Raw genomic sequence first — 27,113 nt, forward strand, 5'->3', positions numbered from 1 at the left:
GACTGCCACTTAAAATCCTGAGGGGGGCGCTGAGGTCTTGTCTCTGGAAGGCCTTGTTAAAATCATACATTTGCCAAGAAGGGAGTAGAAACAACCTGGAGTCTTGAAATAGGATCGATTATGTGCCAGGCATAATGCTGGCAAACTCTCACGGGAAAAGATGCTCGACCTCCTTAGTCATTAGGGAAACACGAATTGAAGCCACAGTCTGATACCACTGCACGCAGACCAGGATGGCCAAGCCAACTACAAAGCTATGCCCAAACTGATGCCATCATGTGCTGCCAAGGACAGAGTATTTGGACCTCTTACATATTGCTGGTGATACGGGAACTTCAAGGAAAGCAGAATGAAAATGGGAAACAACAAACATATATGGTCAACTAATATTCGATAAAGGGGCCATGGACATACAATGGGGAAATAACAGTCTCTTCAACAGATGGTGCTGGCAAAACTGGACAGCTACATGTAAGAGAATGACACTGGATCACTGTCTAACCCCATACACAAAAGTAAATTCGAAATGGATCAAAGACTTGAATGTAAGTCATGAAACCATAAAACTCTTAGAAAAAAACATAGGCAAAAATCTCTTAGACATAAACATGAGTGACCTCTTATTAAACATATCTACCCAGGCAAGGGAAACAAATGCAAAAATGAACAAATGGGACTATATCAAGCTGAAAAGCTTCTGTACAGCAAAGGACACCATCAATAGAACAAAAAGGTATCCTACAGTATGGGAGAACATATTCATAAATGACAGATCCGATAAAGGGTTGACATCCAAAATATATAAAGAGCTCACACACCTCAACAAACAAAAAGCAAATAATCCAATTAAAAAATGGTCAGAGGAGTTGAATTGACAGTTCTCTAAAGAAGAAATCCAGATGGCTAACAGGCACATGAAAAGATGCTCCACATCCCTAATCATCAGGGAAATGCAAATTAAAACCACAATGAGATATCACCTCACACCAGTAAGGATCGCCATCATCGAAAAGACAAACAACAAATGTTGGTGAGGTTGTGGAGAAAGGGGAACCCTCCTACACTGCTGGTGGGAATGTAAATTAGTTCAACCATTGTGGAAGGCAGTATGGAGGTTCCTCAAAATGCTCAAAATAGAAATGCCATTTGACTCAGGAATTCCACTTCTAGGAATTTACCCTAAGAATGCAGCACTCCAGTTTGAAAAAGACAGATGCACCCCTATGTTTATCGCTGCACTATTTACAATAGCCAAGATATGGAAGCAACCTAAATGTCCATCAGTAGATGAATGGGTAAAGAAGATGTGGTACATATACACAATGGAATATTACTCAGCTATAAGAAAAAACAGATCCTACCATTTGCAACAACATGGATGGAGCTAGAGGGTATTATGCTCAGTGATATAAGCCAGGTGGAGAAAGACAAGTACCAAATGATTTCACTCATATGTGGAGTATAAGAACAAAAGAAAACTGAAGGAACAAAACAGCAGCAGAAGCACAGAACCCAAGAATGGACTAACAGTTACCAAAGGGAAAGGGACTGGGGAGAATGGGTGGGAAGGGAGGGATAAGGGTGGGAAAAAAGAAAGGGGGCATTACGATTAACATGTATAGTGTAGTGGGGGCACGGGGAACACAGTGCAACACAGAGAAGACAAGTAGTGATTTTACAGCATCTTACTATGTTGATGGACAGTGACTGTGAATGGGTATGTGGGGGGGACTTGGTGAAGGGGGGAACCTAGTAAACATAATGTCCTTCATGTAATTATAGATTAATGATACCAAAATAAAACTGATTTAAAAAAAAGGAAAAAAGAAAATGGGTAACAATTTGATCTCTTGTCTAAAATGGAGCTTTTCTTGTCAGTGGTGAAAATATTGATATAAGCAGGTCCTACAAGGGCAGTGGCTAAAAGCAGTAATGGCCATGTGTAATGTAGTGACTAGATCATTCCAGAGTAAAATGAAGAACCCTGGAGAAGGATGTAAATTCATGATCTCAGCCTGAATGAAGCCTGCTCAAAAGAGGGGAGTTTGACATTCTTCCTATTAAAGTCATATACTTCCAGAGACTTGATTTACACCATGGAGAGAATATACATCTTCTTTCAATTTTAAGAAACAGATCGCTTCTTTAGATCCCTCCTAGTAGAGAGGAGTTTGCAAAATTAGAGAGAGAGAGACAGATACCTCGGTGGCCACATGGAGTTAACTCTTCCCATTGGCAGACAGACATAGTGAATGAAGCCTGGGGCCAGGAGAAAGGGCTATTTAAAGCCTCCCAGTTGAGGAAGCAAGCCCAGTGCGGGGCTGCCGGTGCCTGGCCTAATGCAGTGCGTGGAGCTGCCTTCAGGCCTGGGGTTTATGTACAGATTTACGGTACTCCCATTAGTCCCAGCAAGCTGGGCTGCCCAGGATCGGTGACTCTTGGAGACTATCTCCTGATAAGGGGATGCATGTGGCTGCAGGATTTACTGTACCTTTCACAATCGATACTGATTACTTCCCTTCATTAAGGGCTTCTGCTTTCAGTAAAAGTAGGGCACCTCCCAAGTTCTGCCATGTCCCTGACAACTATGAACTATAGTCAAGGTTGCCCTCTTATCTCCAACAGACTCAAATCACCCTCCTGGCTTCACAACTCTGGGCAGCTTTGTAGACAGATGTTGCCATGGTTGTGTTTGCCTGACTACCAGCCAATTTGGTTAATGTAGGCAAATAAACATATGCTCTCTGCCTTTTCCCTCTGGAGAGGACCTGTCTGGAGTTAATTGAAATAGAAAGCATCAAATAATCTGAATAAATATACATTGTGTTACCCAGGACCACTAAATCAAGCTGAAGAGTAATCTGGAGTGATGACTACTATATATAAGCAAGAGTCTGTGTTGTTATCACATGCCTGAATTGCTCATGTGGAGGATGTTTTTTGGACAAGAAAATGACTGATGATTGTACAATCAATGGGATTGCCAGGTGGTTGCTCTTATGTTCTGGTGAGTTTGCCCAAATGCCATTCATCAGAAAGCAATCCAACTGACTGTGGTCATTTCTAATTGTTCTGACAGATTGATTGATTGAGGACTTTTTTATTCATGGAAACAGACTTGTTTTCATGTGGTTTTGATATTTAGGAATTTGGAGCACTTTCCTTCTATAAATGATTCAAAAGTTCCATTCTTTTTTTTAAAATAAAACACACATCTGCCTTAGGTAAATGTGTTCAGGCAAGTTGATGCAAATCTGCATCATCTTGGAGGTGATTTTAATATCTATACCCCTCTCCATCCCTCCAGTTGATGGGATCTCCCAGCACTTATATGGGTCTGTTCAAATGAGGGGCCCTGGAATTTACCTGAACCTGCATTAGCCTTTTTAGCTTCATGGAAGAACTCTTTCTACAGAGCACCTATCTTAGCTTTGAGTTATTATATCACTAATGCATGTATTAGTATCTTCCTTCCCTACTTGACTGAGTTCTGTGAGAACAAGGACCATGTGTAATGTTGCTGATCATTAAATCTTTAGCATTTAATGTGGTGCCTGGAATAGAACAGGTGCTCAATAAATAGTTCTCTGCCTACCACAGTGCCTGATGGAACTCAGTGCTGGGCTGAAGGAAGCAGTCAAAAAGAGTAGAGAGAAGCCCCATCCTTCCCTCACTTTCTGTAGGCAGAATGCCAACCTCCAAGTAGTCAATGTAAATGAAAGTATCCAGGCATAATTACCAGTGGGGGAAAGGGAAGGAAGCTGCCCTAGACTAGCCTAGGGTGGGAAGCCAGGGGTATTAGTAAGAGTGGGGCTGGCCCTGTCACATTTTACTGTCTACCATTATCCCTCTAAGCCTCATGGGCAATGGGCAAGAAGCTGTGCACAACAGCAAATAGAAGGGGAAAAGCACGGGGAGTCAGAAAGTAGTCAGTAAGCATCATTAGAAGGAGCTAGTAATAATCATAGTAACTCCATTAACCAAGCGTCAGTCCCTGTGCTCCATACTTTCCCATACATTATCCCATGTCTTCCTCATAATGAGTCTGTGAGAGGGGTATTTCTCCATTTAGTGCTGTAGAAACTAGGGCTCAAGTTGGTACAGAACTTGGCAGTGTTCCCACAGAAGTTCAAGGCAATCTAACCATAGTCTGTCTGAGTTCAGAGCCAGAACTCTGTTAACCACTATACTGTTAGCTGGAAGAAGAGTCTAGAATCATATAGAGCCTCCTGTGAGTGGGGGGATCAAAGTAGCTTCCAGGGTGTTCTTTGGTCAGTTGCTAGAGAACCAGAAGAGATTTCTTGCCCATTGGGCAGGGGACCTGTGGGAGCAGGATTTGGCTTGAGCCATGACTAGGGCTGGAAGCACGGTGGGACCAGGTAAGGATAAGGCCAACACTAAAGGGAAATATCCAGCACCTAGGAGAGCTCCAGGTTGGCTTCTCTTCAGTGGCTGGTACAAAGCTGGCCTTGGCAATGCTACTGACCCTCTCATGTTCTCAAGGAGCTTCCCAGGGTCAAGCAATCTCTTCAGCTATGTGACTGGGTGGCCTGCGCTGCTGCTGAGGGCAGCTTGCAAGAGGGAGCTGTGTGTTGAGATGTGTGCCAGACTTCTAAGTTGTAGCCCAGCTAAGCCCCTGACCTGTCCTGAATTCTTGAGCAGTGCAAAGAGCAGTGACAGCTGTGAAAACAAGCAGCCTCGCTCATCTTGGCATTGAGTTATAGAGCTCATCACCATGACAGAGGCAATCAGTAACAGCTGTCTTTCCTGGCCCTTATTTAACTTACTCTGGTCATGAAGCTTCTTCATGTTCCTACTCTGTAACTACTGTAAATGATGCAAAAGAGGAGTCAGAGACAGAAACAGAAAGAGTGAGGAAGAACAATATACCACTGGGTGAAGTGAAAATGTACTGAAGTGTAATGGAATTTCATTAACTTCGGAAATGATGATGAATGCTGTCCAAATAATTCTTACTAATGCATAATTCACAGCTGAAAATAGAGCCAAACTCTACTAAAAAGCACATCCATTTATGCCCCTACATTAATTTGGTGTGTTATTCAGGATGGTTGACAGGATAAAAGATCTACTATGAGATGTAATCATCTATTAAGGTTGGGAATCTATGAGTCTTCCCAGTTTAGTAGATGATGGTAGCTGATAACAAGTGGCATCTTGAGAGGCAGACACCCACAGTCCTCATTCTCATAATTTGAATCTCCCCAAAGGCATAATTTCAGACAAAACCACAGAGAAGTTAGGATGAGCTTTGAGATTTCCATAGCAACTATGGCCCAATTCTCATATATATATATATATATATATATATATATATATATATATATCCAAAAAGCAAATTAAAATCAGTTTCAGAAGGTTCACATGGGGTCAGGAAAAGGCCCATACCTTCTCCAATTGGCAGTGTTCTTACATTATATGTTTATATAGTATACAAATTACACAGATCACGTATTATACATATTTACATATAATTATGCAGAAAGATTAAAAAATTCCTTTCACATTTTGTGTAATACTGTCTATCTTATTCCACAAACTCTCAGCAACATTTATCACTTAATGTCTCAAGACATAATAATCCTTTCATTAAAACCCACTTACCCTTTTTGTATACTCAGGAGAGTGGTAATGGGGGAGAGACCTTTTCACCTTAGATCAAACACAAACCCCCACTGTGGTTGGCAGGGAGAGACTTATTAAGTAGGAGGGTAGCTATTGGCCCAGCTTCCACCAATGAGAACAGAAAGCTTCAGAGGCCAGTCAACACGTCACAATGGGTGCATCATGGCGTTTCCCTCCATGTACCTCTCAGCCATTAGAGAGCACCAGGGTCAGACATGTGAATAATAATATCAAGGATGACTTCTGGAACTCTCTGAACTCCTTCCACAGAGTGGAGTGTACTTTGTTGGAGGTGGAAGTGTCACAGGGGACCACTGGTTTCCAAGACCACCTTAAGTAGTCTAAATGGCCATATGTTGGGGTTCTTGGATGGTAAACAAGCACATTGGCTGCTGATACAGAGGATGTGATTAAGTAGGAGAAGAACCATTAGCCCAGCTCCCATCGATGGGAAATCTTAGTTTTGCAGGACCATCAGTGCCTCACAATGGAGGCATCATGGCTACTTCCCACCACGGGACTGGCAGCTACTCAGAGAGCACTTGTTACTGACACCTGAACAGTGATATCAGGGATGACTAATGTTACCATCCTAGGTCTTTCTCCTAGTAACACAAGGTCTAGTGAGTGCAAGTGGTTGTGTCATGGGGAACTGCTAGTTTCCAAGTCCACCCCTACTCCTCCTAAAGGCCTGACCCTATAATTTGGGATGCTCAGGTAGTAAATGAGGATGCTGGCTGCTGAGAGAGTGTCCGTGATAATGCAGAAGGGCAGCCACTGGGCCAGCTTACCACCGACGGAAACTCTTAGTTTAAGCGGTCATCAATGCCACACAGTGGAGATCTCATGGTTCCTCCCTCCACAGCTCCCTTCATCCACTCAGAGAGCACCTCTGTTTGCATATAGTCATGTCAGGGATGACATTGGCAGCCCTCTCAACTGCTTCCTTTAGGGTGGGGGGCAGTGTGTGGAGTGGAGCAGTTCCGGGGGAATCACTATCCTCTAGGGCCAACCCTAGTCTTCTCAAAGATCAGAAACTATGATAGAGAGTTCTGGGGTAGGATGCAAGCATGCTGGCTGCTGATAAGAAGAGTGTGAAAATAAGGAGAGGAGCCACTGGGTCAGCTTCCAACAATGGGAGACCTTCCTGCGCCAGGCCAGCAATGCGTCACAATGGAGGCATCCCGCTCCTCCCCCCTCCCCCCACCATGGGTCCCTCAGCCCCTCAGTGAGCACCTTGTGCTGACATCTGATAATGATGTCAGCGATGACCGGTGTGACTCCCTATGCCTCCCCCTATGGCCGGGTTCAATGCGTGAGGTGGAAATGTTTCAAGGAAGCACTACCTTCTAGGGCCACCCCGATTCCTTTTAAAAGCCCTGCAACATGATGTGGGTGCTGAGGTGGGAGTCAAGCACACTGACTGGTGACACTGAGGATGTGATCAACTTGGAGGCAGCCATTGGGCCAGCTTCCACCAATGGGAGACCTTCCTGTGGCAGGCTAGCAACGCCTCACAGAGGAGGTATCCTGGCTCTTCTCCCCTCCCCCCACCATGGGTCCCTCAGCCCGGCAGAGCACCTTGTGCTGACACGTCAATACTTATGTCAGGGAATTATCACTCCCTCTGAACTGCTTCCTTTGGGCACAAGTGCAAATACAGAAGGCCTTACTAACTATGGGGTCCTGAAGTCTTTCTTGATACCATTCCTTCCCCCTTATCCTTTTATGCCTAGCTAGTCTCCCTGCTGCTATTGTGTGGTGTCACAGACTCCTTATATCACAGTAACGGGGTAACCCTTGGTAAGGACGCGCGTCTCTGTCTGATCCCATACCTAGGGATTTAAGTTCAGTCACACGGAGACATCATTAATCTTACTATCCAACATTTTCTAAGGCATATCTCTAAGTTTTCCATGCTCAGAATGTTTGAAAAGGGCTGAGTGACCAGAAAGAAGCCCACTCCTGCTCCTTGGCGGTCATTCACAACCGCGTGGGACTTGTTGCTGGTTCCTCTTCAGCCGCGCCCATCTTCTCAGGCTGCTCCCGGTTGTCTCTGCTCTGGGCACTTTACCAGGCCTAGTGTAGGTATTAGCCTTCACCCTCAGCCTGAAATGCTTATTACTTCATCTCCATCCAGACAAATCAAAGCCCAGGTCCATTACCTCATTTGAATCCTCAACCGCCTAGTTTACATGCCCCTCTTTGCTGCTAGTTAGAATTGAGACCCAGTGTCAAAACTGCATCTTTACCTTGTTCCTGAACTCGATTACCTGCTTAGTACCTTTATCCCTTTGCCGTTTATTTATTTAAAATTTGTTAAGATCGCTATATTAAATGAATCCTTGTAAGCTGTCTCCAGTTCTTTTTGGGTAAATAGAAAGCTAAATAACAAATAAACAGTCTCCCCTGGAGAGTGTCGTCTCTAAAGCCCTAGCTTAGTGACTACTCTGCCATTTGTTCTATATGCCCCCTCCTCCACATCTCCCACCTTTTCCTCTTTTCAGTCAAGTCTGCTTCTTCTGATGGGACTTGATTGATGTCAAGTGTAACTGCTGTCCTGGTGGGTGGGTGGAAGCTGGTGATTCCCTGGATACGAGCCTTGCCGTGAAGGTGGGTTTCTGATGTCTTCATCCAGGCTCTTCTGCAGGGTCTGGGCCATCTCAGGGAGTGCGGCTGTGCTCATAACTTGCCCCCACCCAGACTTCATTGCTGTGGGGCTCGTCAGCCTATTGTGACCTAGCCTGAACTATGGCATAAGTGGACCAGGACTAGGTTATCCATGAATATATTTGAATGACTGAATACTTTTCAAGGTAGAAGAAACATATTTGTTTACAAGCACGATAACTGATACAGTAACTGTTTACCACAAAATTTTTCCAGAATCTTAGATTCACAAGCCCACCTCCCCTTTTGTTCATAAAGAGTGTGAACAGACACTAGAAATACTGCCTTAGTTACATAAGACTCATCCCAGGCCTATTGCTTATTTCAGTCTTTTCATTAGACCTAGTAGCCAAGATACATGCCCCTTGTTGTAGAGCTATAACAGCAGTAGCAAAATATGTGAAAACTTCAGTTAGTTTAGTTCTAACTAAACGTCACGGTTCTCCATGCTGTAAAACCTCTTGTATTAAAAAAACAATGCTCACCACTTTTTAGCTTGTTACCTACCTCCTATAAAGTGTTGCTGCTTTCTCCTTTGAACGTCACTATCCGTAGCTGCAAACCTCACAAACCTAGCGTCATTCCTTGGCCTGAAAAAGGAAACCCCATTATTGTTTACCCCATTTAAAAAACAAACTGTACCCTGCACAAACCTTCTAGAGCCTCCTTTGAGCAATGCTACTTTAATTAATTGTTCAGACATGAAAAGTAAAACTGAAAATTGACAAACAGGATTTGCCATCACAGACTTATATTTACTCTTAAAACATAAACTTCTTGGAACAAAACAGCAGCAGACTCACAGACTCCAAGAAGGAACTACCGGTTACCAAATGGGAGGGGTGTGGGAGGGTGGGTGGGGAGGAAGGGAGAAGGGGATTGAGGGGTATTATGATTAGTGCACATGGTGGGAGGGTCATGGGGAAGACAGTGTAGCACAAAGGAGACAAGTAGTGACTCTGTGGCATCTTACTACACTGATGGACAGTGACTGCAATGGGGTGTGTGTGGGGGACTCGATAATATGGGTGAGTGTAGTAACCACATTGTTTTTTCATGTGAAACCTTTGTAGGAGTGTATATCAATGATACCTTAATAAAAAAACCTGATAAACTTCTCAATGGTAACTACACTTACTGTAGTGAGCATTTCATAATGTATATAGATGTTGAATTACTATGTTGTAATCTGAAACTAATATAATATTGCATGCCAGCTACATTTCAATAAAACAATATAAATGTCTCATGGAAATTAAATAAATTCAGATGGCCGAATTGGTTACCCTTGCCTTGATTTATCAACAGACAAAAAAAATTAAAGAATAAATATTTATATTTATAGTAAGTATATGGTTTTAGGTTAATCGGACTTCAAAATGTGAACAGGTTTTCTGATCTTGACAGAAACACTTATAAAAATGGACAAATTAAAGGACTTTTAGAAGCTGTTAATAGCTACAATAAAGATGGAACATCATTCAAAGCACAAGGACCCAGAACCTCATGATAAAATCTTAGCTGACTGCGACACTAAATAAGCAACTTTCACCAAAATAATTGCTTCTGTAATCATTCAGAAAGGAGAGGTCTTAAAAGAATTAATAAATTTTCCTAGGATGGTTGTAAACTGTTGTTAACTGTCAGAGATAAACCCTTAATTTGGAAAAAAGTTATCTGGGAAAATGTTGAAGGCTCACTGCATAAAAATAATATTTGGCACTCTCAGGATGGCTAACCAGTAGTGCCAAAATACTTTCAAATGGATTTTAGCAAGAATTCTTCATACTATCCACAGCAGCAGAGATGAAATGGCCATGATATTACACCAACTTTGGTGGGGTAATTTTAGAGGTATTGTCAAAGATGTTTCTAAAACATGCCCTACCTGCTAACAACACAATCCTGGTTAAACTGTGAAGGTGGGTCATGGACAGGAACCAAAGCCCGAAGGGTCCTTTGAACACCTCCAAATGGACTTTAAACCAATGTGTCTTCAATAGGCTGTAAATATGTCTGGTTATTGTTTATTTTCAGGGTGAGTTAAAATTTATCCTGTTAGAGGACTACAGCCCTGTGTTAGTGTGCTATGACTGCTGTAATAAAGCACTACAAACTGGGTGGCTTGAACTACAGAAATTGATTATCTCACGAGTCTGGAGGCTAGAAGTCTGAAGTCAAGTTCCTTCTGAGATTGTGGGGGAAGGCTCTGTGCTAGGCCTCTCTCCTAAGCTTGCAGATGGCTGTTTTCTCCCTGAATTTTTCACATCAGTTTCCCTTCCTGTGTGCCTGTTTCTGTGTCCTAATTTCTCCTTTTCATATGGACACTAGTCCTATTAGATTAGAGCCTACTCTGATGATCTCGTTTTAACTCTACTCCAAAGGCCCCATCTACAAATAAGATCACATCCTGAGGTTACTGGGTTTTGGGACTTCAACCTACGAATTTTGGGGTACACAATTCAACACATAACAGGCCCTATCCTCATTTCATTTTTTCCAGCGTGAGGAATTCCAATTTATCTCTCTAGTGACAAGGGAACTCGTTTTAAAAACAGTTACTAAGGAGCCCTGTAAACTTCTCCCTCTTACCATGAGGCAGGTGATAAAGAGATGCAGGCAGACAGAGTTCAGGGCCCCTGTTAAGTTTCAAGAAGCTTCAGGGCCCTTGTAAGTTTCAAGATCCTTGTAAAAAAGCCTCCAATCAAACTCAGCCATGCAAAAAATACACTTAGCTAGACCTCATCTCTGATTGGTTATGCCCTATGCGAGCTAATTGATTAAGTCCTGTGCAAATGAAGCATTGTATTTTCAGCCAATCAAGAGTGGGTTGTGATGTCATCAGTTCACTTCTCTATTTGGTTGGGGGAGGGTGGGACTTCCTCCTCTCAGAAGGTAATGTAAGCCCCTGACACCACAACCCCAAAGCATCCACCCTTGGAGCCCCTACTGGGTACAGGAGCTTTATCTTTTCACTGATTAAAAGAGCTTTGCTGTTTGCTCCCTACTCTTGTCTGCTGGCTTCGTTCTTCGTTGCCTCTGAGACACATCAGCGTTCTCAGCCGGTAACACCCAGAAACCCCACTGCTCTTACTATCCAGTAAAACTAGCAAAGCTCTCAGAAACCCTAAAACTTCTATGGCCTAAAGTATTACCATTAATTTTAATGTCTCTAAGACAACCCCATCTGGGACCCACAAGTGACCTTATGAATGAATAAGGGTTAATGAAATCATAAACCCTATGTGTTTGGGAATTCCACCTTCAGCCTTAGATTCTACCCTGTCCCAGCAGGTATGATTAGTTTAGATGCAAGGGACTCATACAATACCTCCGGCTTTATCACCAACAGTTGTAAGGCACATTTCCGAATACCTACCTAAACAGCCTCCACATGCTCTGCAACTTGAAGATTTCGTCTTCTGGAAAAGACACTGGAGGAAAACTGCTCTTGAGCTTCAGCGGAAAGGACCTTTATCAGGTACAGTTAACAACTGTCACAGCAGTATGGCTCCAAGACATTGATCATGGTTCCCAACTCAACAGATGTACGTCACTTCATCCTGGTTACTGGACATCCATTTCACTTCATAGGAATCCCCAGAAGGCTGCTGACTTCAGAGATATACAGCTTCTGCCAAAGATGACAGAACAAGATTAGTTTTCTGATTCTTCCATGCAATTTTCTGTTCCTTTACTCTTCTACTAATCTTGCCTACTATTCAACTTTGATGTCCTCCAGAACACTAATGTGATGTTCCTTACCTTCATCCGATTATTTTTGCCTCCTTATGTCTCCTTCTACCCCTTAAGAAAAAAACAAAACTCCCGTGTGTGTTTTTTCCTGTAACCACTGCTGTGAATTTAACTGACTGCTGGGTCTGTTACTCCCTACCTAACCCTGCTGACAAAAACTTAATAGCTGTTCCTTTAAACACTTCAGGAGGTAGATTCCCTTTTGCAGGTCCCTTCTCATACTTGTTTCCTTCCCAGCATTAACCCTAAACTCTAGTCTTGTAAAAATTGGACCTTGGTCTCACATCATCAAAGTGATCTGCTGAAGTCATTAAAATCCTACCAGAAAGGCCGAGTTGATCAGGAATAGACACTAACATGGAGATACTCTGGTTGCAATGGTCTGTTTGTTCTCTTCGGCCTGCTTTGCAGAAACTGACTCTGCTAAAGGGATTTGAACATCTCGAGAGGCAAATTGACTCACTCCCATTGTAGTAAATGATATTTATATTCCTAATCAATCGGTGCTCCACTAAGGTACTACTTCTTATGTGAATGTCAGCCTTATACCTCGAGAAGGACACCCAGAAGCCTCCAAAATGAGACAAATGTAGATTATTCAAGAGAACTTCCAAGAAAGATCATTGATTCCTTCTTTATGCTTACATTATGAGGTATAATTCTGATAATGGGGGGTAACACAACTAGGAAAGGGGTCCAAGACTCGTCTCTGCCATCAACAGAAGTCAGAGATGACCCACATATGTTCTGTAAGCCCAACCAGCTTGTCTAAATTCATAAGCTAGAGTTGTCATGGACAATCACATAGTCCTTGATTTCCTCTTAGCTAGCCAAGGGTGAGTTTATATTATAGCAAATATTACTTGTAACACTTGTGTAAGTACTACAGGGCAAGCAAGCAGAAGAGTTTGTGATTGACTTAAAAGGAAAAGCCACCTGTTTGTCTAAAACAGACCTGACTGGATTCTAGAACATGTTTTCATTACTTGGGCTTCTTAATCTAGTCCCCTGACATCAAGACCTATTACTGATATATGGTTCTGATCATTGCTTGTGTTACAGTTAGTTGGCTGGCACAGACTGCCCAGAGTTTTTTATTTTGACTTCTTATTGTGCAGCCATTTTCATATGAAAGAATGCAATACCTTCTCCAGCCATAAGCAGAAGAGACTAACCCTAGTCCAAGTACAAACTATGTTTCCTCAGCAACCTCCTGATCAGCAGTAAGGAAATCTAGCTATCACGGACTAATGTCCTTCAGTCTCACTTCATCATCCCATTGCCAAAAGAGAAAGAAAAGAGACAGCCCTTGACATCCAGGAAGTGGTCTAAAGCTCAGAGAGCTAAGGCTGAGTGTTGGTACGAGCCAGCCTGGTACTCACATCTAGACCATGTCATTTTCCTGTGAGACATAAACAATCTTGGAGAACACCAGTGTCAGCCCAGGGGGCCCTAAGACCATGATGAAGTAAGACACAACAAGGCTGCTTCATAATTGCATCTAAGCCCAGACAAAAACAAGCTTACTGTGCAGCCCACAGAATGCCAAGCATCTTCCTCCCCTAGTTAATCTGAGTGATTGCTGCTTCTCTACCAGTTACACCAGTCCCTGCTTACCTGCCTTTTCACTGTCCATGGTTTCAGTCCTCCTTGGTCTAGCCATGGTCTGAAAGCAGATGATCTTATTCTGATGTGTGATCAGGTCAACAGTAGCCTAACACTATGTCACCATGCCTGTGTCATTCACCTCCCTTCATCTAACCACATTGGCTTTTTATCATTTCACAGCATCACAAGAAAAAGGGGGAGTACAATATAATAAGATATTTTGAGAGAGAGCAAGGCCTCACCCATAACTTTTATTTCAGTTTATTGTTATAATTGTTCTATTTTGTTATTAGTCATTGCTGCTAATTCCTTACTAGGCATAATTTATAAATTAAACTTTATCATAGGTATGTATATATAGGAAAAAACAGTATATATAGGATTTGGTACTATCTGCTGATAGTCCTGGAATGTATCCCCCACAGGTAAGGGAGAACTGCTGCATAGCTTTCTCCTCACTCTAGTCTGCCCTCCCTATAGATGAGATTTACTGAGATACCCAATGATAGAATTGTATCTGCTTTTTGACAGTACCTGATCTAAAGCAAACCCTTGCTTCCTTAAACCCTCCCCAAATTACCCAACAAAGCCCCAATCCTATGTCTTTTCTAGCTTCCTCTTACTGAGATGTCACTTGGTTGCCCATGGTGTGTGTTCTTCAGTGTTGCAACAAGTAATAAACTCCACTCGTTCAACCACAGATGTATTCCTGGTGGCTTTTGACTGGAAGGCATTGACACTAGAGAACTCTGATGGGACCCAAGAGCTGTTAATAAGACTCATCTCCAAGACCCTGAAGGAAATGTTTCAGAAAGACCTTTGTAGAAGAACTGTTAAGCCATCTTGTATAGTTTTCCAGCTGGCTTAAAGGGTATGACCTACTTGAGTGACTTCAGCTCACTGTCAGATAACAAGAGGAAAAAGGTCATTCTTTGGCTCCTGTAAGACTTGGAGGGCAGAGAGGGAAGGGGTATGTTCTTATAGAAGCTTCAAAACTCATGTGAGTTGTATTTTCTAGTTAGCCAAGCCTGTACCTTGTGTGTGGTTCTTCTGAATTCTGGCCTACCCATATCTGGGTTGTCTGAATAAGCCTCTGTTTCCCTGGAAGTCCTATTACCCCTGTTTAGTGTCAGGATGCCAGCACTCCAGCCCTAGAGCCTCACTTATATCATAGGGTCAGGCCTTAGTGAACCTGAGCTTCCTAGAGTCTCTTACCAATGGGGCCAATCATTATCCTTGATACATTAGGACAAAAGGAACCCCCAAGGATGATTTTGTCTCTCCTAGGAGTCCAGAAAGATGAATGGAGGACTTGCTCAGGAAAGGCTTCACAGAGGAAAAAAGTAGCTGTGTTGAATCTTGAAGGGGGAGTAGAAAATCATCAGATGATCAAGGGGTGAAGGGCAGGCTGTGGAAAGAATATTCTAGGCAAAGGGAAGAGCATTTACAAAAGCACTGAAGAATGAAAGAGAATGGTGCATTTTGTGAACTCTAAATAATTCACTGTAGGCAAAGTATAGGCTTTGAGGAAAGGGAGCCATGGGGGATGGAGAGGGTGAAGTCCTCAGGGACCAGGCCATGGTGAAGCTTTCTTTGCAATGCCACAAGCTTTCAACTTTATAAATGATATTATCTGTTGAAAAGTTATGGCAGAAGACCCACATGATCATATTTGCATTGCAGAGAAAGAAGTTTATGCCTCTTTAGAGTCAATTTTTAGCACTGCAGCCTGAGTGACCCTTTTAAAACATGTCAGATCATGTTATTCTTTTGCCCAAAACTCTGTCATGACCCAGTTCTTGGTTTCTGCCAAATGGAACCAGGGTCCTAAGAGAAATGGTGGATTCTAGGTCTAAGGCAGGGAAATGCAAGGTAAACCTGGAATATCTTGTGCAAAAAAGCAAGAAAGTGCTCAAGGACTCATGGGGATGTGTGAAAAGGCCACAGAAACTAGCTTAAAGGTGTTTCTATCAGATAATTTGTACCATCTAGGACAATTTGAGCATCAAAATCATAATAGCAATAGACTATAATCCACTGAATAAAGTAAGAATCCATGAGTTCATACTGATAAAAATGAATCAGTGAATGTATATGGCAGAAGGGAAAACTCTTCCTTTCTGTAGAAAGCTGACTAAAAAATGTAGAAAAAATGATGGAAGTAAAAAATTGCCATATGGCAACCATCAGGCAAAAATTAACACCTACTTCTAACTCTCTTTGTTGAAGGTTTGAGGAGTGCTATACATCGAATGTGTCCCTCCCAAAATTCATATGTTGAAACCTAGTCTCTGGTGTGACAGTTTTAGAAGGTGGGGCCTTTAGGAGGTGATGAGGTCCTGAAGGTGGAGCCTGATGAATGGGACTAGCACCCTTTTAAAAGAGGCCCTGGAGAGCTCCTTCACCCCTTCTGCTATGTATGGACACAGTAAGAAGATGAGAGCCTATGAACTGAGCTGTCACAAGACACTGAATTGGCTGGTACCCTGATCTCGGACTTTCAGCCTCCAGAACTGTGAGAAAAAAAAATCTTTGTTGTTTATGAGTTGCCCAGCCTGTGATAATCTGTTATGGCAGCCCAAATGAACTAAGACAAAGAGGAACAGGATATTGACACAGACTCTAAGTATTTTCCCACAAATCACTTATGAATTACAAATGGAAAAATGATAACTTTACAGTGGAGAAAGCTGGTGGGCATTACCTTAACCAAGTAATCAAAGTCAACATCCTCAATAATGGGACAAACTGACATCATGTATGTCCTGATGTGATGTGCTGAGAAGGACACAACATGACTTCTGTGTTATTTCTGCCAAAAATACATCATCTGAGCTATGAGGAAAGAGTAGACAAACCCAAATTGAGGGACGTTCTATAAAATAGCTGGCCTGTACACTTCAAAAATGTCAATGTCATGGAAGTCAAAAAGACTGAGGACCATTTCCAGATTATAAGAGACTAAAAAATAATAACAACTAAAAGCAGTGTGCTATCCCAGGTTGGATCCTGGGTCAGAGGGGAAAACTGCAATCAAGGGCATTAGTGAGACAGTTGGCTAAATGTGAATATAGGCTACATAGGAGATAGTGTTACACCAAGGTAAGTTTCCTAATTTTGATAACTGTACTGTCATTATGTAAGACACTAGTCTTGTCCTTAGGAAAATGCCAGTGGAGGTATTTGAGGCAAAGAGGAATACTATCTCCAATTTACTCTCAAATGTTTCAAAAACATATGTAAAGAAAGGAGGCATATGTGGCAAGATGTTAACAATTGGAGAATCTGAATGAAGGATAGATGAGAGTTCTTGGTAGTTTTCTTGCAACTCATCCGTAAGTTTGATGTTATTTCAAAATAAAAAGTTTTTAAAACTCTGCAGTGTCACCCCATTTCTCTGGAGAGAAGCCAAAGCTCTTGAGATGGCCCCCGAGACCCCACATAACTGGGCCCTCCATCACATCTCTTCACCTCTTCTCACTGTTTTTCCCTTACCTAGCTCTGCTCACTGAGCTACTGCAGTTTCTAGAAAGGCTTCAAGTATAGCACTCTGGGTATTTCTCTCTGTCTGGAACGCTCTTTCCTCAGGTGTCCCCATGGCTCACTCCCTCACTTTCTTCAGTCCCTGTTCAAATGTCACCTTATCAGTGAGAACAGCCCTGATCACCTTGTTTATAATTGCATTCTCTACCCTTCTCCCAGAAACCCTTTCCCACTTCATTTTTCCCTACGGCATTTATCATCTCTTGGTATGTTTTACTAATTTTTTGTGTGTACTGTTCATCTACTTGCATCAGAACACAAACTTTATGAGGAGAGGGAGTTATCTGGTTTGTTCACTGCTGAATCCCCAGCATCTTAGAATTACCTAATGTTCTTGACTAAGTGAATACTGCTGAGCCTGACAAATAAGTTGCAGAAGAATAAGGGCTAATACTTAGACATTTATTATGAGCCATACAGCATTCTAAGTGCATTACATCTGTTATCTCACTTATGCCATAAGAACACTAGAGGTGAATGCCGTAACTGTCATCAGTATCATCATCGCCCCCCTTTTGCAGATAAAGAAGCTGAGGCAGTGAGACATTAGGGCCACCAAGCAGTCTGGCTTCAGAGTCTATTTTATTAACTACTATGCTCTGTTGCCGCTCTTGTGGTGGGTACCTTTCCTATTATGTTTAAAGTCATGTACATTTATGTGATGTTTAAAAACATGTAGTATTTTACAAGATAATACTACATGTTGTTAAGGGATGCCCACAATGTGTAGCACAGGTATGAAGGCCTTCAGGGAATGACAACCATCAGGGAATCAGTTGGATGGCAGTGTTTAAGGTGACAATCAAAGAGAAACAAAATTGCCCTTGAACATCTCTTAGGAAGTCACCAACACAGGATGACTTCTCCTCCAGCGTTGGACCCTGTCACTGTTCCTGTGGTTGACCTCTAAATTCAATAGCAGGTTTTTGGCTGGGGGCTGGAAATTGCCAGGCTTCCAACTGAACTGGTGGGATCGTCACACCAGGAAAGGAAAGAGGGGGAACGATGACAGTTTAGATCTTCACCAGAAACTGAGACAGAGTCTCAAGAAGCTCAGCCCTCTGTCTGGGAGGACACATAAATCAGCAGAGTCATATGGCTCTCTAGACCTTTAAGTGTCCAGGGATGGATGGCTCATAACATCCCACGATAGCCTCTGGTGTTTATCAACTCCTATAGTCAATAATGACTTGTTTATGTTTAACTCACATCTCCCACTGTGATTTCAGTCCATTTCCTATTACTCTGTCGATATGGATAACAGATGGTTGACATTCTCCTGAGAAGCTTCCAGAGAATGGAAGATGCCCCATTGAAGTCTTCTTCCCCACTCAGGTGGCATTTTTTTCCCGATCAAAGAGTTCTCACCTCTTCATTTTTTTTTTGCACGTTTCATTTTCCAGTCAATTATTTCTTTGGCACTACACTGGATCTTATTTAAAAAAACAAAGCGTATGTCTTTGAAAAAGTAACACATAGAGATGACTAGCATTCTAACAGTACAAAAACATAGCAGAGAAAAGCGTCCCTCCCTTGCAAGACTTCTCAGTCTCCTTTTCTAAAATCAGTTATTTTCATTGGGATCTTCCTTCCAAAGAATTTTCTTAACATATCCAAGTATTTTTGGAATATGTTCTCCTCTAAAGTCTTTTTCAATTGAGCATGTATTTATTAAGCACCTACTATGTGCCAGGCACAGTGCTTACTCCTGGGGCTGAGCACCAGGACGACAGAGATGTGTTTCTCTGTCCTCAGTGCACACTTTAGAAGGGGAGAAAGGCATAGTTGTTCATTTATCACACGTTGACTGAACACCGTCTATGTGCCAGACAGTGTGTGAACCACTGGGTAATGTGGGGTTCCTGCCTTTCCAGAGCACATTGTGCTGTGGGGTGGAGAGGGGTTGGCTGGGGACACAGACCAACGAGCAGGCATGATGTGAAATATAAACCGATGCCAGGCAAGCACCAAGATGATCCTTGGCACTTGCCCCACATTCCTTTGTTAGCTGTGTGGTCCCATGTGGGGAGCAGGCCCCCACAGCTAAGCCTTGTGCCCAGTGGAAAGGGGAAGCCATGGAGTTCTAGGTCAGAGCAACAGCACTGAAACCCTGTGCCAGGCCCTGGGCTAAGGCCTTCACACACTGTCTCATGTAATCTTTACAGCCATGTATGTGAGGTGAGGGTCATTACCCACATTTTACAAAGAAGGGCACTGAGGTTAGGGAACTTGCCAAAGATCTCACAACTGAGATTCAAGCTCAAGTTTATCTTTCTGCAAAGGCTGGGCTCTCATCCACTGTACTAATCATTTTCTGTGCTTGGGGGTAATTCTGATACACCTCCTCTTTCCCCTTGCCCCTGTGGAGAACCACTGGTCTAGAGATAATAGGTTGACTCAGCCTCTTACTAGACTGAATTTTTCCATTTAAGGTGTGAGATGGAGAGGAAAACACATTGGTCTGGGAGTCAGGAGCCCTCGCTTCTAGCTCCTGCTCTGCCTCTCATAAGCTCTCTGACCTTGTGCAAGTCATTCTACCCTCTGGATCTCAGGGTCCTGATCTTGAGATGGGGAAGCTGGAGGGGATCATCTCTCGATGCTTGATGGGCTTTGATGATATTTCCATCATCCCCAAAGGACTTTAAGGCCACCTTCTGGGACAAAACTACACCCCTCCCTTGAGAATGACACAAAACCAGTTCAGCAAATCGATTTGTTTTCAAGGTGATTTGAACCCTGGATCTGCAGCGAGAGTAAACAGCTGACTTCATCTTACTGAGATGTGAATGCACTAAACTTATAGCCTCTGCTTTCTGCTCATAGTTCTGAACGCTACCCCCTCCCCTTTTTCTCAATAAAGTGAACCAAGCTCTAGTTAAGGGAGCAAGTACCCATTTAACATATCCAATTTAATTAAAGCAATAATCAACTAGCAACTGAAGATAATCCTTAGTGAAAACTGGGACACAGCCTTCAAATTAATGGGTTATTGCAGGCATGTAATAACCTGAGAACTTTGCTCATGCTGATTACACACTTGGAAGAGCAGCCCCATGACGTGCTGTAAGCTAGAAAAAGGGGATGTGCCCGGGTCAATAAGCCCCATAAAGCTGAGAGCAGAGAGGCTGGTTTGATCCAGGAAAGAAGGGGACTGAGGCACGGCCAGCAGATAATGAGCCTCCTGCTTTTTGATCATTCTGGTTCACATCAAACGTAGGGATTCCGAGACCTCATCAGGGCATTTGTAAACAAATTCTTCTCCTGGACCCCACAGTGACGCGGGGGTGGGAAGTGAAAAGAGTCCTGGTCTCAGGTGAGTGTCTGCCTCTCTTCCTCCTTCTCCCCCTCCTGCTTTCTGCCCCATCTTCCTCTTTCCTTCCCTCTTTCTTTACTTTCTTAAATTTTTTTAAATGATAAAGTGACAAATATTCACCATAAGAGCATATAATTGCATATAATTGTATAAGGTATAAACTAAAAGTCTTTAATCTCTACCCTTTCTTTCTTTTCTTCCTTCCTTCTTTCTTTCATTAAAAAAATATTTTTAAGTGATGCATGCTTATTGTGAAATAACCCAACAGCCCAGAATGGTACGAGGTATAAAGGAAACCTTTTAAATTCCCATTCTGTCTTCCCACCATTCTCGTCCGCTTCCTTTTTATCTTCCCTCCCTCCCCTCCTCCTATCCTTCAAGTTTGAAAATAACATAGGTAATGTATGATAACTGTAACAAAATCAAGCAGTACAGAATTGTATTGTGTATAAAGGAAAAGTCCTCAGTCCCCACCCTCCTTCGCAAACTACCTTTTCATGCCTGACAGACACATAGACTAACCTTATTCCTTTTAATGGCTGCATAGTATTCTGTAGTGTGAACATCCCATGATTTAGTTATTGAGTGGCAGGTAAGTTTCTGAAACATCCCTTGGAATTATAAAAGTTTAGGGGAAATGCAAGAAAGGTGCACATTGGATTGTTTGCTGCTGAAAATTCCATTTTGTAGATAGCAATGCAATCAGATCTATTTCTATAAAACTTCACGCTTTGAAATTGCCTTTGAAATATCACCTCATTTGATCCTCTTCTGTAGCAGCTCTGGGAAATAGGCAGATTATTATCTCCATTTTTACAGATAAGGAAACTGAGGCCCAGGGAAATGAAGGAACAGAAATATGGTCTCACAGCTAGTTATGGATTCCCAGTCTGGTCCTCTTACAGCACTGTAAATTGAAGCTGTATTTCATCTTGCAAGTCATAAAAGATTTAGATGTCTCCTTACTTCTAAGCTTGTAGTTTAGAAAATCCATCCAGGTCATACAAATTCCCTTATTATTCTAATGAGAATGGTAGTGGAACACTTGGTAAATATGAAGAACTGTATTAATGGCTGGCGCTCATAGCAAGTCCAAGATTCATTTGGTTTCCTAATTGGCTTCTGTTACTTTAAATGTAAAGTGAGTCTATTCACTCTAAACCCCACTAAGAAGTGGGAAGAAATACAATATGTTGCATTATCCTATAGGAAAAGAAATGTCTACGTCAGTAGTAAGTCATTTAGAACTGCCTTTTATTTAAAATCAGCACCCTGCACCAAGCTTCTGTAATACATTTCCATAGGATTTGTAGTTTTAATACCGTTAGTTGGCGAGAGAGGGATTTCCAGTGTATTTCCCAAATCAGCAGTGTTAGTTACAATTATTTAAGGAGAGAAGCTGGGTGAACGTAATGAGACAGTCAAGTTCCTTTAAACAGATCTGCTTTACAAATAGAAATGATTTGATGAGTTGCGCTGGCCAATAAGGTCTCTTGCAAAGTGCTTCCTTCCAAAAGTTTAGGATCATTAAAACTGCAGGTCGTAGGGTTGCAGTTGTGTGCATTAAGATTGAATGCATCACAGTGTGTAATTATGCATTTAATGTCTGTCTTCTCCTCTGGGTTACCCCATGAGGGCGGGTATGTCTATCTTGTCTTCCCAGCACTGCATTGCCAGTGTGTAACAGTGTCTGGCCCATAGTAGGCACTCAATAAAATCTGTTGAATGAATATGCAGATCAATCAATCAGTGAGGTTTCAGCCAGGCTACATAACTCAGGCAAGTGTCTATATTGTGGCTGGCTGACCTGATTTTAAGCAATAAGAAAAAGCCTTGCATGGAATATGAGGGAGAAGTATGGTCACATGCGCTAAGATAATGTTCCTTTCGAATCTGAGTTGAGCATATTTCTGACTTTTGGAACACAGGTTTAGACAATGAAAGAACACATCATATATCAGAGGCTTTATGGATTGATTCTCCTATCAAATTTTATCTTTCTCTCAGGTAAGAAAATTTATTATTATCTCTTTCAATGTCTTATATATAGTAGGATACAGAAATAAACCATTTGAAATTGTTGGCTTGCATCTCAATGGCTTCCTTTGGGCCTGTTTGGCTGTAGGACCAGCTGGACCTTCAGTAAGTGTATCCATTCACTCAGGAGTATGCATGACTGACAGAGAACTGGCCACAAGAAGACAATAGCTTGAACTGTTGTCTTTGACAATTCTCAGTGCAACTCTGAAATGCTGTTTGTCGGCTAATACACACCTAATAGAAGATTTGGGTCTTCTTTGGGGCTGCACAATGCTTTATTTAAAGCTCCCTGGAGCATTATGATATCTTTCTGTCTCCATTATATGTATACGGCAGCAATCATAGACTACAGATGGGGAAACTGGTGTGCCCAAAGTTGGTCACTGATTCACGGTGACAAATGGGCATCTGTTCTGGGGAGGCCCAGACCTTGCCTAGACTCTGGCAGGAAGGAAGATGGATTCTGTCTTTGTTTCTATTCTGCATCAAATAGGTGACTAAGACAGTAAACTGCAATTGCTGGCAATATGGAGTTCTAAGGAAAAGGTTGTCTTAGAAAACTGCAATCTTGTCCATATTAAGTAAATTGAGTTAATAACACTGCTCATTTAGTACATCAGTCTTTAGCTAAAAAGTTATACATGCCATCTAGCTTGGATTAACACTTAGTCTACAGGCACACACCTGATCATCTAAATTTGCTCTTACAGAACTAAACTATGTTTTCTACCTTTATCTTGCATCTACCAACCACTTCAGCATTTTATTAAAAAAATAATAATAATAATAAGGGAGAAATGTGGGATTCACATATAAATCAAGTATAAAAATCAAACGAATATTCATATTTGACCTGATTGTTTATAGTTCATAATGCGTGATCAAAACTGAAAGTTTCTGTGAGGACTGGCCTTGTACTGCTCACCATGTAAGAATTTATTCACTATGTAAGAACTTGTTCACCATGTAAGAACTTGTTCGTTATGCTTCAGAAGATTGGAGACTGACGAGAATTAGGCTTGGGGTGGATCAATGATTGTACATTGAGCATTGAGTCCCCTATACAGAATTTTATTGTTGTTAACAACCATTTGATCAATAAGTATGAGAGATGCTCTCTCAAAAAAAAAAGTTATACATGCCAGTGACTAATAATTTCTGATAAAATAGACCTGGGGTTTAATTTGAACAGCCCTCATATTTGAGAACTCATCTTCTAGAAAAAAAACAAATCATCATCTCCATTGCCAAAGAGAACAAATACTACCTGGCTTTCTGCTGTGTGCAGGGCATGATGGGAAACCATGTTTCTTATAATAGAGCTTGAAATGGGACCTGTGGGGCACAGGGGTGAATCTATTGCCTGGCCTTTACTACCTGCTAAGATGTTGATTTAGCTTTTCCCTGCCTGTTTCCTCAAAGGCAAGAAACTGTTCTCTCCATTTCTTCATCCAAAATATTCAGTACAGATCTTGACACACAGGTTAAGCACTCAGTACATATTTGCTGATTTAATAAATTAATGTATTTTGAAATTATACAATTTTGAACACCTATAGGGTGGTAGTGGTGTGTGACACAAACTCTAAGTGGAATTTTTGTGTGTGTGAGGAGTCAAGCGGCAAGGAATAGAAGAATCTAGGAGTCTTCAGCGTAGTCATGGAAGAAAAAGTGGATGAGTGTGTGGTACTAGAAGGGTAGAATGGGTTTTGTGAGGAATGTCATTGGTCAATGAGAATTGTGATAGATGTGCAGATTTGAAACCTGGAAGGGTCACTTTAAAGCAGTCATAAAGCTTTCTAGACTGAGTCCCAAATCCATGAGCCAAGGCAGTGATTCTTTTACCTTATCAAGCAATTAGGTCTAATTTTCTTTCAAGTCCCAAGAAATTCATCATTTTCTTCCTGGAAAAAAAGATTCTGTCCTTGAAACAATGGTATAACTAAGGATTAGTCCCCTTCAGGCTCCAGACGAGTCAGCAGCCTCCCAACCGTGAGGGCCATTGTGGGAGAGAGGGCTAGGGCCAAGCCTAGCTCAGGCAGTGTGACTCAGATGCTCTGACTGGGTGGAACCAGAGTGCAGAGCGCAACCATGTTCATGGAAGAATACCAAGGGTCACCTTGGTCCAAGGGACACCAAAGTCTTTGGTGGAAGAGGAGACCAAGCCTGTCTTAAGGTTTAAGGGGTGAGAGCAGGGCTAACCAGAAGGGATGAAGGGATGAAGACTGAGGTTAGGAAGTGAATCATTGCAGAATGGAGCAGGAGGTAAGGAATAAAGCAGCAACAGCCTCCTAACTGGTCTCCCTGCTTCCACTCCTGCTCTGCTAAAGCGTATTCTGAATACAGCAGCCAAAGCAAGCCTTTAATGCATGAAGTCGGATCATGTCACTCCTTTTCTTAGAATTTTTTTAACTTTTTATTTTGAAGTTTTAGATTTACAGAAAAGTTTCAAAAAAAATACAGAGATTTCCATATATCCTTCACCCAGCTTTCCTTAGGTCACCATCTAGATCATGTCACTCTTTTACTCAAAACTTGCTGATACGTTTCCATCACAATTAGAATACAATCCAAACTCTTTAATAAGACCTAAAAAGCACAGCATGCACTGGTCTCCTGGATCAGGGCCCCATTTCCTACCAGGCTTCCTCTTGCTCACTTCATTTATAGACAGGCTTCCTTCTTATTCCTTGAACGTGTCCAGCACAGTCCCACCTTGAGGCCTTTGCACATGCTGTCGCCCATGTCAGGGTCACTACTCTACGTCTTTGTCGCCCTAGCTCTTTTTCATCTCCTAGGACTAAGCTAAAATGGCTCTTCCTTAGAGAGGTCTTCCTTAGCTCTCCTATCTAACGTAGACATTTCCTTTCCCTCATCCCTGCCCCTCCCATTATCTAGCTCATCAGCCTGTTAATTTCTTTCAGAGCACTCTTCAAAGTCTGTAATTCTTTTCTTTACTTGTTTATTGATTGCTTTTCTTTCTGGAGTATAAGCTAAAGCCAGGGACCTCATATGAAGACAAGCTGTACCCCAGCACTGGCACCTAGTTGGTGCTCAGTGAAGTAAATGAGTTTTCCAGGGTGCTTTTGGCTTTACGAGTAAGGACATCCATTTTGTTGGGTGAGACATGGGCCTTGCACCCAAGAGTTGAAGGAACAATCTTATTACGCATGTGGGGGTAATTCCTCTGCCTCTGTTACCTACTCCAAGAAGAGCTCTTGGCAGGCCACATATGTGGTTGGCATCCTGGGTACTAGAGAAGGGGAGGGTGTTGGATAACTCTGTGGCTGGTGACTGGTGACAGAAAGGAGGCTCAAAGTTGAATGCCTTCATATATGGCAGATTGGGTTTCTCTAAAGATCAGTTGATTATTTACCAGACTAGTGGGAAATGAAGGCAGTGGGTGGCAGACAGTAACTCCCTCTCCCTGTGGCTGTCCACATGGTGGCGATGGCGATGTGGGTAATGGAGCTCCCCAGTATCAAGCATCTATCTATTCTATCTACTCAGACAACCCTAGGTTCTGCTAGACCAGGACCTGGTCTACAAAGTTTTTCAATGCTCCTGAACATTCATTGCAAGGATTTGTGATACGAAGAGCCAGAAAACCCCTTGCTCAGATAAAGGTCTCATATTCCGTGGAAATGAGTATCTGCTCCCTCCCTTTTTGTGAGTAAGGAGTGATGCTTCCCGCTTGAGGCAGGCCTGGGGCACCCTCGGCAGAATGCTCGCCCCCAGTGTGACCAGACTCTTCACAGTAGGAACACAGCCAGTGTCTCTGGTGGGCCCCTTACTCAAAATCTGTTCTGCCTCCTCTTCCACTTCTGATAGGAGGTATTGCCAGGTGGTTAGCTGGGCCTTGAGCCTTACTCAGTATTATGAGTTGAATTGTGTCCTCCCAAAATTCATATGTTGAAACCTTAATGCTTAGCACCTCAGAATGTGATCATATTTGGAAAAAGGGTCATTGGCAATGTGATTAGTTAAGTAGAGTTGAGGTCATACTGGAGTATGGTGGGCCCCTAATCCGGCATGACTGGCACTCTTATAAAAAGGGGGAATTTGGACACAGACACACACACAGGAGAGGAGGCCATGTGAAGATAGAGGCGGAGATTGGGGAGATGTCCCAGAAGCTACCGAGCACCAATAATTGCCAGTAAGCGACCAGAAACTGGAAGAGAGGCATGGAACAGATTTTTCCTTCAGAGCCCTTAGAAGGAAACGACCCTGCTGACACTTTGACCTCAGACTTCTAGCCTCCGCAACTGCGAGGCAATTAACGTCTGTTATTTAAACCACTCAATTCATGGTACTTTGTTACAGCAGCCTAGCAAACTAATACATCAAGACAATGATGCTCAGCCAGGCTCTCTGGATCAGAAATCTTGGGTAAAATAGAGGGAAGCAGGTCACCTCATGGGGGATAAACAATGATCAGGTGATGCCCACACTGCCCGACCATGGACGGGCCGCATTTGTCCACTCCTCCTGTGTTGGCGCAGAGCAGTGCCCTTAGGATCTCAGTCCCCTGACC

General features: G+C 42.5%; 1 protein-coding gene across 1 annotated transcript in view; it reads left to right on the forward strand.

Annotated features, from left to right (window-relative positions):
• The first annotated feature begins 22,473 nt into the window (after positions 1–22,473).
• ADGRG4 (adhesion G protein-coupled receptor G4) overlaps positions 22,474–27,113 on the forward strand; it is a 91,175-nt gene continuing 86,535 nt past the window's right edge. The window contains exon 1 of the mRNA XM_017659086.3: positions 22,474–22,543. Coding sequence (XP_017514575.3) covers positions 22,474–22,543 — 70 coding nt within the window. The remainder of the gene's footprint in view (positions 22,544–27,113) is intronic.

This window comes from Manis javanica, chromosome X (genome assembly GCF_040802235.1).
Source record: "Manis javanica isolate MJ-LG chromosome X, MJ_LKY, whole genome shotgun sequence".
Taxonomy (NCBI): domain Eukaryota; kingdom Metazoa; phylum Chordata; class Mammalia; order Pholidota; family Manidae; genus Manis; species Manis javanica.